We start from the raw sequence: 14828 nt of genomic DNA, 5'->3' as shown, positions 1-14828 counted from the left end.
ATGGTCATTCCTTTTCCAGAGTTGACACCTGACACCTGTCTTTATGTCTTTATCGTTGTCTCTAGGTGAGGTTTGGACAGAGTCAGTAGGAGTCTGTAGTAAGACATGTGTTTTACAAACATTACCAGCAGTCTAAACAGTCTAATATTAAAACATGTATAATCTGTACATTGAAACCATACAAACTATAGGATGTCAGGTCAACTAAATGATCACATCAACCTGACATCACTATTTAGATATTCATAATGTCTTTAGGTAACATTTATATCAGAATGTTTTTGTGAGATTTGATTCAAAGTCAATCATTAATTGATCTGCTGCTGGCTAACTGTGTGTGTGTGTGTGTGTGTGTGTGTGTGTGTGTGTGTGTGTGTGTGTGTGTGTGTGTGTGTGTGTGTGTGTGTGTGTGTGTGTGTGTGTGTGTGTGTGTGTGTGTGTGTGCAGGGACGTGCAGAGAATGTTAGAGAGGCAGGGGCTGACATTTCGAATAGGGCCTTTTGGTGGAAATATCAAAAATAGCCGACCTCCAAGCTCACAACGCGCTGCAATGCGACGCGTTGTGAGCTTGGAGGTTGGCTATTTTCAGTGTGATATACCACACTGAACTGAGATAATGGCGTAATGGCATGGATTTCTACACAGAGAGGGCAATTCTCTCAGTCATTTCTACATAAGATGCTGCATTCAAGTTCAGTAGAGTTTGGACAAGGCAATTCTCTTGAATGCTGCCTTCAGGTATGGCATGGAAAGAGGGGGCATTTGCATTTCTTTCACCATAGTCAAAACTGCATCCATGGTCTGGAGAGGACACTTTTTACTGAGGGATAAAGGGGCAGGGGCTCAAGCCCCCTTTGATGTATATGTGTGCACGTGCCTGTGTGTGTGTGTGTGTGTGTGTGTGTGTGTGTGTGTGTGTGTGTGTGTGTGTGTGTGTGTGTGTGTGTGTGTGTGTGTGTGTGTGCGTGCGTGCCTGCCTGCCTGCCTGCCTGCCTGCCTGCCTGCGTGTGTGGGTGTGTTAAGGAAGGCTATGGAGGGGTCGTATCAGGACACACTGTCTGGGCCTAATGTTAGAGAATAGCAGATCTACAAGCCCTGAGGGACTAACTATGCTGTTCTATGATGAAGTTTATGGCATTAATATGAAAAACACAAAACAAAACAAAAAACACAAATAGAGGTTTCTGCCAAACAGCATGGATATCCTTTAAAAGGATCCCTGGCTAATACGACAAATATGCCTTAATACATTATAATTGTCCTCTATAACTACAATGTAAAATTAAAAACACCTTCATTATTTTGTTTCTGCAAGTTGATGATGTCATAAATGTCACGTGTGATCTATCCATATGGAATTTATGGCATGCATTGTCAAAAAAACAAACACAAACACATTTGAAATATTGATTTGATGCTCATATTAACCATAGGAAGGTATTATGTTTGTTTTTATTTGCACATGCATGCATGTTTTATTGAGTGAAAGAGTAGCTATTTCTAGAAGAAATAAAATAATTGAGGGGTTTTTAATGTTGCATTGTAGTTATAGAGGACAATTATAATGTATCAAGGCATATTGTATTAGCCAGGGATCCCTTTAAATCACTTCTAAAAATGTTCAGAAAAAGTTTCGTTGTCACCTTCCATGTTAGGCCTACAAAACCTCCCTTTCTCTTATAATAAACAAACTATAGGATCAACCAGACATCACTATTTAGATATTTATAATGTCTTTATGTAATATTTATATCAGCATGTTTGTGTGATTTGATCAGTGTTAGCCTATTTGTTTTTTTCTATTTCAATGTCAACCATTAACTATTGATCTGTTGCTGTGTAACAATCGTGCGTGCCTACCGGCTATGGAGGGGTCGTATCAGGACACAGTGTCCTCTTGTCTGGGCCTAACGTTAGAGAATAGCAGATCTACAAGCTCACAACAAGCTCTATACTAGTACAGAGCCCTGAGGGACCCCTTTTCAACTAATATGGTGTAGGTTTAAGTGACCCTTGATACTGGTCTGCACAGCACAGTGCGTCGAATGGAAACACATTGGGAGCTTGTAGATCGGCTATTTTCAAATGGCCAAAATGTATACAGAACTAAAGTGGTTAATGTATGTTTTGTTGTAATAATAATAATAATCAAAATCTACATAGTAACTTGTAACTAAGCTTTTCATAATAATTGTTGTGGAGTAAAAGTACAATATTTGGATCTGAGATGTAGTGGAGTAGAAGTAAAAGTATTGTAAATTGGAAATACTCAAATAAAGTACAAATATCTCAGAATTGTACTGAGTACAATAACAATACTTAAAGTTCCTGTACAGTGAATTAAGCTCTTTGTTTATAGACATAGACATATTATACATGTAAAATAGCCATCTCTGAACCCCTGTAAAAAGAATTTGAACTTTATTTTACAGCATTGTGGAATAAGACCACTTTAAGTTTTATGAATCATATCTGGGGCAGCATCTTTTCAGGCTTTCACCGTCGTACGTATCACGGTGATACTGTAAAAGTCATGAACCTATACTGTACTTTTGATTGGCTACTGTATCAGGTCAGTTAGAAGCTTCGCTCCTCATGCTAGACTGGTGTGAAGACACACAAGAAAAAACTAATTTCAGATGAGGTTCCCTGGACAAATACACATTAATGTGGGGGTCCCTGGACAAATACACATTAATGTGGGGGTCCTTGGACAAATACACATTAATATGGGGGTCCTTGACATGAAAATGTTTGTTTTAAATAACAATAACATCTTTGAAGCAACTTCTCAGTCAAAGGGGCATCAGTGCACCAAAGCATTCTGGGCATTGTAGTAAAACAGTCCAATTGAACCCCAGTCAAACACACAGACTACATTATCTTTCTGGCCACAGGGAGCACATTCCAAAGCCCAGGAGATCATTATGTCCAGAACTCAAAAATAAAAAAATCACACCCAGAGTGAAGTGAGCAGTGTCTTTTATGAGTTCATTTCATTAAACGTCCAGTGAAACCTGGCCAATGCCCTGCTTTGTGGGACGGACATACGGACGGATGGACTTACATACACACAAAGCCAGATGTATGAACGGTTAGCAATGCTCAAAAATAACAAAAGTAGCAGATCTACAAGTTCAAAAACACGTTGAGTCGCTCCACGCTTTGAGCTTGTAGATCTGCTACTTTTGATGCTGTTGTGTGACTCTGTACAATGATCAAGTAAATGACATTAATATGAAAAATCACACCCGTGTGAACTGAGCGGTGGTTCCTCCCCTAAATGATCACATCAACCTGACATCACTATTTAGATACTTATGTCTTTATGTATCTTTATATCAGCAGGTTTTTGTGTGATTTGATCAAAGTGTGGGTTTTTTTTTCTATTCAAAGTCAATCATTAATTATTGATCTGCTGCTGTAACCGTGTGTGCCTGTGTGTGCGTGCATGCGACGTGCGTGCCTGCGTGTGCTTGTGTGTGTGCGTGTGTTAAGGAAGGCTATGGAGGGGTCGTATCAGGACAGTGTCCTCTTGTCTGGGCCTAATGTTAGAAAATGGCAGATCTACAAGCTCACAACAAGCTCTAAATGGTAAATGGTGCATTTGTTTAGCGCTTTTATCCAAGGCGCTTTGCATAGATAGTGCATTACATTCACCCATTCACACACACATTCATTACATTCACCCATTCACACACACATTCATTACATTCACCCATTCACACACACATTCATTACATTCACCCATTCACACACACATTCATACACCGATGGCAGAGGAAACCATGCAAGGTTCAGAGTCTTGCTCAAGGACTCTTGCACACTGACTGGGGCCGGGATCGAACTGGGAATCCTTTGGGAACCCTTTGTGCTCTAATGACAGTTTCTCTACCATTGAGCTATGCCTACTATAGAGCCCTGAGGGACTACTTTTCAACTAGCTATGGTGTAGGTTTAAGTCAGAGGTCTTCAAGATCTTTCAGGTCAATGACCCTTGATGTACAAGTACTGTACTGTACTGTACTGTACTGTACTGTATACTGTACTGTACTGTACTGTACTGTACTGTACTGTACTGTATACTGTACTGTACTGTACTGTACCCCCCTGGACATGATGCTAGTATGTCACAGGGACCCCCAATCCAAACCTTGATGCTGAGTGCCAAGCAGGAGGCACTGGCTCCCATTTTTCATAATCTTTGGTACGACCCGGACGGGGATCGAACCCCGATCTCCCAGTCTCAGGGCAGAATTTAGACGTAGTTTTTACTACTTTACTTGAGTATTTCCAGTTTTCAACGCTAGCGTAGCGGGCCCCGGCCCCCCTCCCCTCTTTCACGCCCGGCGGCTCGCGAGAATAGAGGCTATGCGTGTGACATCAACATCATGCGGGAACGCCTACTGAGTGGCAAAAAACTACTTTCTGGCCTTGACAGCCCAAACATCCAAACAGAAAAGTCCTATAGTGATTGCATTAAACAACGTTAACCTCACTTTGACACTCACTTTGCCACTCAATGTGCCACTCGATTTGCCATTCACTTCATGCATGCACATACCCTCTATTGTAGGTGAAACCTGCCCCCCCCCCTCTCAGGCCACCAAGGGGGGAGGGGTGGTCGTGCCACACAGCGGTGTACAACCGCGTGCGGCTTCACAACACACCTCCCCGCTCTGCTGCTCAGCCTCAGGTTGGTGGGAGGAACCAGTCACCCTCTGCATCTAGCTGTATCTCCCAGGGGGAGCTACACTAGAACGCCACTCTTAATCCTTCTCACCGGGCAGACGTGCACCCATCGACTGCGACACAGCGGTGGGCATGGGGCTGTCTGCTATGCCCCCCATGGACCCGGGAGGCTCTCTCCATTCCGACATGTCGCCACTCCGAAATTGACTTCTTATTGTCGGAGTGGCGACACTCCCATGGGCCTAAGGTTTAGGGTTAGGGTTAGAGATAGGGTTAGTGTCGGAATGGAGACATGTCGGAAAGGAGACATGTCGGAGTGGAGAGATGCACTCCATGGACCCAGCTGCTAGTGGTGGGCATGGGGCTGTCTGCCCTGAAAACTGCCCTGAAAACTCACCTTTCAGGAGACCAGAGAAGGAGGCAGTTATCACTTCAACCATAGACAGGTGAAAACTCACCTTTCAGGAGGCCAGAGAAGGAGGTAGTTATCACTTCTCCCATAGACAGGTGAAAACTCACCTTTCAGGAGGCCAGAGAAGGAGGTAGTTATCACTTCTCCCATAGACAGGCAAGAAGTGAGAACCCCTTTGACCTCCTCCTACAGGGAATCCCGGATCCGGGTCACGGCACCAATGTAACGGAGGTGATCCAAACCTCCCCACCCGGGCTTCGAACCGGGGCCTCCCATGTGAAAGTCCAAAATCTTAACCATCACTCCAAAGGGATATCCCTATGGAACGAGGTAGATACTAGACTTTTGAGGCCTCAAGGCTGCGACTCTCTCTGCCACACCAAGGACAAGGCAGCGTCCTGAAGCAGAGTGAAACATTGCATAAAACATGAAAAAGAAGAAGACATTAGAATAACATTAGGATCACATGAGGACATAAAGCCTAGCAAATCATCTGTCAGGAGGAAACCTCATATGTCCACAACTGGTACTTTTCAGGATTCTATTTAAAAGAAACAGCAGAAGTAGCAGATCTACAAGTTCAAAAACATGTTGAGTCGCTCCACGCTTTGAGCTTGTAGATCTGCTACTTTTGATGCTGTTGTGTGACTCTGTACAATGATCAAGTAAATGACATTAATATGAAAAACACAAACAGTTAACATATGGAGATAAGAGGTTTCTGCCAGACAGCATGGATATCCTTTAAATCACTTCTGAAAACGTCTATGTTCAGAAAAAGCTTCTTTTAAATCACCTGTCCATGTTAGGCCTACAAAACCTCCCTTTCTCTCATATAGACTAATCTCCCTGCTTTCATGGTGAATTCTGTGACAACGTTTTATGTTGATGTTTTATTTAATTTTTGTCTTGTCATGTTGTATCAGCATGTTTTTGTGTGATTTGATCAAAGTGTTATTTGGTGTTCTTGTTCAAAGTTAACCATTAGTTATTGATCCGTTGTTTGGGAAGGCTATGGAGGGGTCGTATCAGGACACAGTGTCATGAAGGTGTATATATATCTGTGTAACTTCACACAGAGCAGACAGTGGAGCTATCTTCACACAGAGCAGACAGTGGAGCTATCTTCACACAGAGCAGACAGTGAAGCTATCCTCAGGATGAAGAAGATTCTATGGATGATTCTGGCCTCTTCGCTCCTTCATGGTGAGTAGATCTAATCCTCCTCCTGATACCATGTGACCCTGGATGATGTCATCACCATGATACCATGTGACACAGGATGATGTCGTGCAGAGCAGTGGATCGCTCCAGTATTTTATTTGGGGAGTCTCAGAATACGTTGATAATGTAGATCGTCTATTTGTGGTGATTGTTCCTCCCAGAATGGGGATGCTGGAGTTTAAGTGGTTAAACATCAAGTATAACAGTAATGTTCAATCTGTCCTTATGGAAACTGATATTCTCTGAAGTTCTCCTCATGACTCATACTGTATCTTAGCGGGAAAGATTTACATATTGTCACGGATGAAGAGCTGAAGAACCCGGAAGCAGAGCCACAACAAGCAGAGTAGACTTTTAAAGTATTTAATGACGGAAAATATCAAACCTTACAGGCAAGTAGTAAACCATGGCATTACAACAGGAGCAAGCAAGGAGAGCAGGAACATCATGACAGCAAGGTTATGAACTGACCATGAGTCCAGTTTTATAGGAGGCAGGTTGATTGGAGAAGTGTTCACAGGTGTGTAATTGGCATGGCAATGCAGGGCTGATGAGGGAGTGGGCAGGGACGTGCTGGCCATTGGGAAAAGCGGGACAACTCCCGAACGGACAGTTCATTCCCGGCCGGTCCAGGCCGGCCATTAGGAACAAATTTAAAATAAAATGTCGGCCTTCGTTCTATTTTGGGGGCTGGGCGGCCAACAGTCACTGTCGGGCAGAAACCTTGTATCTCAAAGTTTCAAACGTATAATTTTTTTCGCGAAGCAAAGCCCTGCTTCATCATACAAGGCCATTGCACAAAGTAGTGAAAACAGCAGATCTACAAGCGCACAATGCCTCGCGGTGCGAGGCGTTTTGTGCTTGTAGATTGGCGGTTTTCACTAGTTTAAATCATTTTTAAAATGATAAATACAAAACAAATGGTTTTGGACATACAAGGTTTCCACGACGAAATATAACTCATGTACAGTAATTCACCGTTTGTCAGCCTTCTGATTGGTCCCTGAGACTCCCTGACTGGCCAACCAGAAAAAACCATTCACTTTTTGCTATCGGGGGTGGAGTTTGTGCAGTGGAGAATATTGAATGTGGCTTTCAACAACTGTCCGCACTGCGCGACACGGAGATCGCCCGGTACGGCCGCGGGAGGTGATAGCGACGGCAAGCGATCTCGCTCATCATAACGAATAAGCTTCAACAAACTAGTTCACATGGACCTTATCAATGGTCTAAGAGTCACGATTGGGTACATATAATTTAAATGGGCAGAATTACGAAAAGCCAGCCTATTATGTGAGGAGAAACATTATAGTTCTGTCCTCTTCCTACCCAAGATGCAATGCGCTTCTCTTTCTATTTCTATTCTATCTCTGATCCAGAGGATTAAACTAATTAAAACATTTATTTTCGGGGGAAAACTGCTGTTTTGCTATGTAATTACTGTACCTTTTTCTTCCCTTTTTATTAATATCACGTAGATGTGTTTTTTTTGGTACTTTATATAGCTGTAATGAGGCTATGAAGAAAAAAAAATCCCATCCACTACCACTATAAAAGAATCTGCAAAGAGGATTCTGTCCCACTGGGATTAAACAAATTAAAACATATATTTTCGGGTAAACCCCCTGTTTTGCAATGTAACTACTGTACCTTTGTCTTCCCTTTTTATTAATATCACCTAGATGTTTTTCCTTTGGTACTTTATAAAGCTGTAATGAGGCTATGAAAAAATAAAAAAAATCCCATTCACTGCCACTATAAAAACAATCTGCCCAGGGTCAAATGTCCCAGCATAGTAACAGGGCAGAATGGGGTGGGATTTGCAAAAGCCTGAATTGGCCCACTGGCTTGTCACTTGTCATGATCTGAAATGATAAATCTTTGAGCAGCAGCAGCGCTATAGAGAGAGATCTCTCTCTATAGCGCGCAATGAGGGCCTCTACAACTCTTTTTCCCGGGCTGAATCAGGGGCCCAGCACATCCCTGGGAGTGGGAACAGGTGAGTAACTAGGACTGTGAGAGGGAATGGAATGTGGGAGTGGCCAAAGTGGGGACATGGTCTGTGGAGAGGCAGACCGGGACACATATTCGTGTAGGGGGGAAATCTTGCTATCCTACGTCTCATCATTTAGACTAAGGGAGTCGACAGGTTAGCTTCTCACCCGTGTCACGGTTACTGAGGTTAGGATTTGGGTTAGGTTTAGGTTTAGGTTTAGAGGTTAACATTCACCCACGTCGACAGCTTAGCTTTTCACCAGGTTAAAGTTCAAAGGACGAACCATCAAACAGATGCTATGTCGCAAAAGACATGCTCTGATGCATTTATGTGACTGTACAATGATCAAGTAAATGACATTAATATGAAAAACACAAACAGTTAACATATGGAGATAAGAGGTTTCTGCCAGACAGCATGGATATCCTTTAAATCACTTCTGAAAACGTCTATGTTCAGAAAAAGCTTCTTTTAAATCACCTGTCCATGTTAGGCCTACACAACCTCCCTTTCTCTTATATCCACCTGTTTCCGCGAGACTTTACTGTAGCATTATTTGTGGGACACTTCCGGTTAACAGCAGACATACAAGCTCACGTCGCGTCGCAGATGCAACCGCTGTGAGCTTGTACATCACACTCGGCTGCGGCGCCGGAAATGCACGACCGGGGGTCGGTCGTGCCACACATCGCTGTACAACCGCGTGCGGCTCCACAACACACCTCCCCGCTCTGCTGCTCAGTCTCAGGTTGGTGGGAGGAACCAGTCACCCTCTGCATCTAGCTGTATCTCCCAGGGGGAGCGACACTAGAACGCTGCTCTTAATCCTTCTCACCGGGCAGAAGTGTACCCATCGACCTCGACACAGCGGTGGGCATGGAGCTGTCTGATATGCCCCCCATGGACCCAGTGCTAGTGGTGGGCATGGGGCTGTCTGCTATGCCCCCATGGACCCAGTGCTAGTGGTGGGCATGGGGCTGTCTGCTATGCCCCCCATGGACCCAGTGCTAGTGGTGGGCATGGGGCTGTCTGCTATGCCCCCCATGGACCCAGTGCTAGTGGTGGGCATGGGGCTGTCTGCTATGCCCCCATGGACCCAGTGCTAGTGGTGGGCATGGGGCTGTCTGCTATGCCCCCATGGACCCAGTGCTAGTGGTGGGCATGGAGCTGTCTGCTATGCCCCCATGGACCCAGTGCTAGTGGTGGGCATGGGGCTGTCTGCTATGCCCCCATGGACCCAGTGCTAGTGGTGGGCATGGGGCTGTCTGCTATGCCCCCCATGGACCCAGTGCTAGTGGTGGGCATGGGGCTGTCTGATATGCCCCCATGGACCCAGTGCTAGTGGTGGGCATGGGGCTGTCTGCTATGCCCCCATGGACCCAGTGCTAGTGGTGGGCATGGAGCTGTCTGCTATGCCCCCATGGACCCAGTGCTAGTGGTGGGCATGGGGCTGTCTGCTATGCCCCCATGGACCCAGTGCTAGTGGTGGGCATGGGGCTGTCTGCTATGCCCCCCATGGACCCAGTGCTAGTGGTGGGCATGGGGCTGTCTGCTATGCCCCCATGGACCCAGTGCTAGTGGTGGGCATGGGGCAGTCTGCTAAATAGCTCTATATTGTGACAGTAATCATTGCTATAGAGTGTTTGTTCAGTAACAGTGTTAAACAGCTCTATATTGTGACAGTAATCATTGCTATAGAGTGTTTGTTCAGTAACGGTGTTAAATAGCTCTATTTTTGGACACTGCTCCTACAGATTTGGCCCTAAAATCACGCAAATCGGTACACAGTATGTCTACACTCATGTCATCAACATGGATCTGTCCCATATAGCGCCACCATCAGGCCCATTTTTTTAAACACATTTTTGGATACTGCTCCTACAGATTTTGCCCTAAAATCACGCAAATCGGTACACAGTATGTCTACACTCATGTCATCAACATGGATCTGTCCCATATAGCGCCACCATCAGGCCCATTTTTTCAAACACATTTTTGGACACTGCCCCTACAGATTTTGCCCTAAAATTACGCAAATCGGTACACAGTATGTCTACACTCATGTCATCAACATGGATCCATCCCATATATTTTTTCAAACACATTTTTTGGACACTGCTCCTACACATTTTGCCCTAAAATCACGCTGCGACCTAACGGTCGCTTATCTCCCGATTAGGGAGTCTTACTGGTTCAGTAACAGTGTTAAATAGCTCTATATGACAAACTCGTAGTGATATTTTTAGCTTTTAGATCGGTTGTTGTTTTCGATCGAAGGTTGTGTCGTAAACGTGTAGATCTATTATTTTCATTATCATTAAAGGAGCTATAGTCAACTTTTTCTTGAAAAACGGATGCTAAAATAAAAATAATGTTTCGAAAATATTTTATAAAAAAACAAGCTTCATATATGTGTTTCTATTCAAAAATGATAATAAACTATTATCATTTTTAAAATAATGATAAAATAATCATAGTGATAAAAAGAATAATGATAAAATAATCATTTTGGCCATTGTCAGACCGACACTTTGTTTACATTCTAGTCTACAGACTAGGATGTAAACAAAGTGTCGGCCCTACAATGAAAAAGTTGACTATAGCTCCTTTAACTCGGACATGAATGCACCTTCCACAACACACCTCCCCACTCTGCTGCTCAGTCTCAGGTTGGTGGGAGGAACCAGTCACCCTCTGCATCTAGCTGTATCTCCCAGGGGGAGCTACACTAGAACGCCACTCTTAATCCTTCTCACCGGGCAGAAGTGGACCCATCGACCACGACACAGTGGTGGGCATGGAGCTGTCTGCTATGCCCCCCCATGGACCCAGTGCTAGTGGTGGGCATGGGGCGGTCTGCTAAACAGCTCTATATTGTGACAGTAATCATTGCTATAGAGTGTTTGTTCAGTAACAGTGTTAAATAGCTCTATATTGTGACAGTAATCATTGCTATAGAGTGTTTGTTCAGTAACAGTGTTAAATAGCTCTATATTGTGACAGTAATCATTGCTATAGAGTGTTTGTTCAGTAACGGTGTTAAATAGCTCTACATTGTGACAGTAATCATTGCTATAGAGTGTTTGTTCAGTAACGGTGTTAAATAGCTCTACATTGTGACAGTAATCATTGCTATAGAGTGTTCAGTAACAGTGTTAAATAGCTCTATATTGTGACAGTAATCATTGCTATAGAGCGTTTGTTCAGTAACAGTGTTAAGTAGCTCTATATTGTGACAGTAATCATTGCTATAGAGCGTTTGTTCAGTAACAGTGTTAAGTAGCTCTATATTGTGACAGTAATCATTGCTATAGAGCGTTTGTTCAGTAACAGTGTTAAACAGCTCTATATTGTGACAGTAATCATTGCTGTAGAGTGTTTGTTCAGTAACAGTGTTAAATAGCTCTATATTGTGACAGTAATCATTGCTAGAGTGTTTGTTCAGTAACAGTGTTAAATAGCTCTATATTGTGACAGTAATCATTGCTATAGAGTGTTTGTTCAGTAACGGTGTTAAATAGCTCTACTGTATATTGTGACAGTAATCATTGCTATAGAGTGTTCAGTAACAGTGTTAAATAGCTCTATATTGTGACAGTAATCATTGCTATAGAGTGTTTGTTCAGTAACAGTGTTAAATAGCTCTATATTGTGACAGTAATCATTGCTATAGAGTGTTTGTTCAGTAACAGTGTTAAATAGCTCTATATTGTGACAGTAATCATTGCTATAGAGTGTGTGTTCACTAACAGCGTTAAATAGCTCTATATTGTGACAGTAATCATTGCTATAGAGTGTTTGTTCAGTAACAGTGTTAAATAGCTCTATATTGTGACAGTAATCATTGCTATACAGTGTTTCCCCTAGCCAGAAGCTGAAGGAGTGGGGGAGAATTGCGGAGAGCGCGGGGGGGGGGGGGGGGGGGGGGGGGGCTTCTGAGCTACAGACCCATAAGGGTCTATTTGGTTCATAACTATCTATCATTTGGCTGGGGCCTGGGGACCCCCTGGAACTCCCTCAAGGACCCCTCGGGGTCCCCGGACCCCACTTTGAGAACCAATCCTACTCACCAGTGGTGGAAAAAGTACAGTATCAACATTCTAATGTAGACATACTAGATGTCTGGAATAAAAAATTTAGTGGAATAAGAAAAAGGTACAAAAGTATTGGTGTCAAAATAAACTTAAGTACTAAAAGTAAAAGTTCTCAGTAATCATAACAGTTTCCAAATGTATAAAAAATGAAAACTTAAGTACTAAAAGTAAAAGTTCTCAGTAATCATAACAGTTTCCAAATGTATAAAAAATTTAAAATCCTTTAAAAATAGCAGATCTACAAGCTCTACAAGCTCACAACACGTCACTTTGTGAGCTTGTAGATCGGCTATTTGCGTATAGCCATCATGTCATAAATGTAGTGGAGTAGAAGTAAAAGTATTGAGAATTTGAAATACTCCTATAGTACTTAAGTACAGTACTTGTAAAGTAAATGTAGACTACTAGTTACTTTACACCACTGCTACACACTCTGTGTGTGCATGTATGAAAGAACAACAGCAAAGTTTATTTCTGACTAGTCAACAATGTTTGTTGCCTAATGACAGTGTTGGTGATGCATCCCTCGTTTCTATTCCACATCTAACCAGTGAGAGAATGACAACCGTGTTAGCACTTAGCTCTCTTTAGCATGCGACAAGTAAGCCTACTATTGCCAAACAGCGGTAAACTACATGATTCAGACCCGTCGCTGAGGCACTGCTTTTATCCACAGCCCAAATCTTCTAATTGTACACACCAGTAGCAAATATGCTAACGAGGGGCAAAGACGTAGTCAGCTCAGAATCAGAGGTGCTCAGCGCGACGAGGCAGCTGCCTGACTTCTTCTTCTTCTTCTTTTGGTTTAATGGCGGGTGACAACCGTAAGGTGTATACCGCCACCTACTATACCGGAGTATCTAGTGCACTCCTTGCACTACTATTTATAGCTGAGTACTATTATGCGATACGTTTCAAAAACCTGTCCAATGATAACATCCCCCCCAAAGTCCCTTTATCCTCTTCCATATTTAGTCCATATTTACCCCAGACCCAGCATCCTGGGCTGGAGCAAATCCTTCCCTCAATAGGTTGTCCAAGTCCTCTCCACTTATGTCATCTATCTTCAAGAATCTCCTGGCTGCCTCTAGTATCATCTTGATCCTTTCCGTTTTGCCTTTTATTTCCATTGCGCAATTTACCACCATGGCGATAAACGCCAGAAACTGCTTCCTAACCATGCAAATTTGCTCTGCTCTCTTTGTTCTTTCCTCCTCATGTTCAATCACCCTTTTGTTTCCTTCCTCCATTCTCTTTACTGCCTCTGCGTAGGTAATTCCCTTTCCAACTCGGATCTTCTTTATACTTTCTTCCCTTCTTCTTTTAGGGCACACTGATGCCCCTGCATAGTGCTTCCCTTTACAGTGTATGCATATTGGCTCGCTCCTCTCTGTTGTACACTCATCCTTGCATTTCTCTTCTCCACATCTCGAACATTTCCTGATTCCTCTACATACGGCCGCAGCATGACCGTAGGCCTGGCAACAATAGCATCTGAGAGGGCCTCTCTCAAATGGCCTGACTTTGTATACAACATAGTCAATATACATCCTTTCTGGCAGCTCCTCGTTAAACTCAATGTACAGCGACAGGCTGTCCTCACTTTTCCCTTCTCTGAAACGTTTCATTCTCCTTACTTTGTGAACGATTATCTGATCACGAAATGAATCCAACTCCACTGAGAGCGGCACACCACTTATGACGCCCACACTTCTTGCTTTTCCCGCAAGCTCAAAACACTCAACTCTGTGTCCATCAAACTTCTTCAAGTTATCAAATGCCTTCGCCTAAGCTGCCTGACTGACTGACTGACTGGACTTAATGAGAGAGGGGAGGGGGAGAAACTAGACATATACATCTCCTTCCAACCGTATGTAAGCGAGAGAAGTTAGAACGCTATGCTTCACATGAGCGCTACATTGTTGTGGGGGGAAAAAACATCTTTAAAAAAAAAAAAAAAAATCTTAAAAAAAAAAAAAAAGTGAAAGTGAAAATCATACAGTGGCGGCCCTATTTGAAGCAGCGGCGGCCCGCCACTGCTTAATGCATGTAGGGGAAACACTGCTATAGAATGTTTGTTCAGTAACAGTGTTAAATAGCTATATATTGTGACAGTAATCATTGCTATAGAGTGTTTGTTCAGTAACAGTGTTAAATAGCTCTAGCCTATATTGTGACAGTAATCATTGCTATAGAGTGTTTGTTCAGTAACAGTGTTAAATAGCTCTAATCATTGCCATAGTGTTTGTTCAGTAACAGTGTTAAGTAGCTCTATGACCATATTCACACCGCGGCCATCTTGGATCACATGACTTCCTGGGATAGCAGCCTGCATTACAAACCATTGTGAACAATGGAGCGATGGTCCCAAAATATGAGTTCTGTTCAACCAATTTCTTTTTACCAAATT

At 43.2% G+C, this 14828-nt stretch overlaps 1 protein-coding gene across 1 annotated transcript in view; it reads left to right on the top strand.

The window, feature by feature from the left end:
* Positions 1 to 6147: 6147 nt before the first annotated feature.
* LOC308280865 (uncharacterized protein) overlaps positions 6148 to 14828 on the top strand; it is a gene marked incomplete at both ends in the record, with an annotated part of 50665 nt that continues 41984 nt past the window's right edge. The window contains one exon of the mRNA XM_080755180.1: positions 6148 to 6310. Coding sequence (XP_080611306.1) covers positions 6148 to 6310 — 163 coding nt within the window. The remainder of the gene's footprint in view (positions 6311 to 14828) is intronic.

Source organism: Nannobrachium achirus, assembly GCF_963921795.1.
Source record: "Nannobrachium achirus genome assembly, contig: SCAFFOLD_225, whole genome shotgun sequence".
NCBI classification, from domain to species: Eukaryota; Metazoa; Chordata; class Actinopteri; order Myctophiformes; family Myctophidae; genus Nannobrachium; species Nannobrachium achirus.
This window is presented reverse-complemented; position numbering and strand designations above follow the sequence as displayed.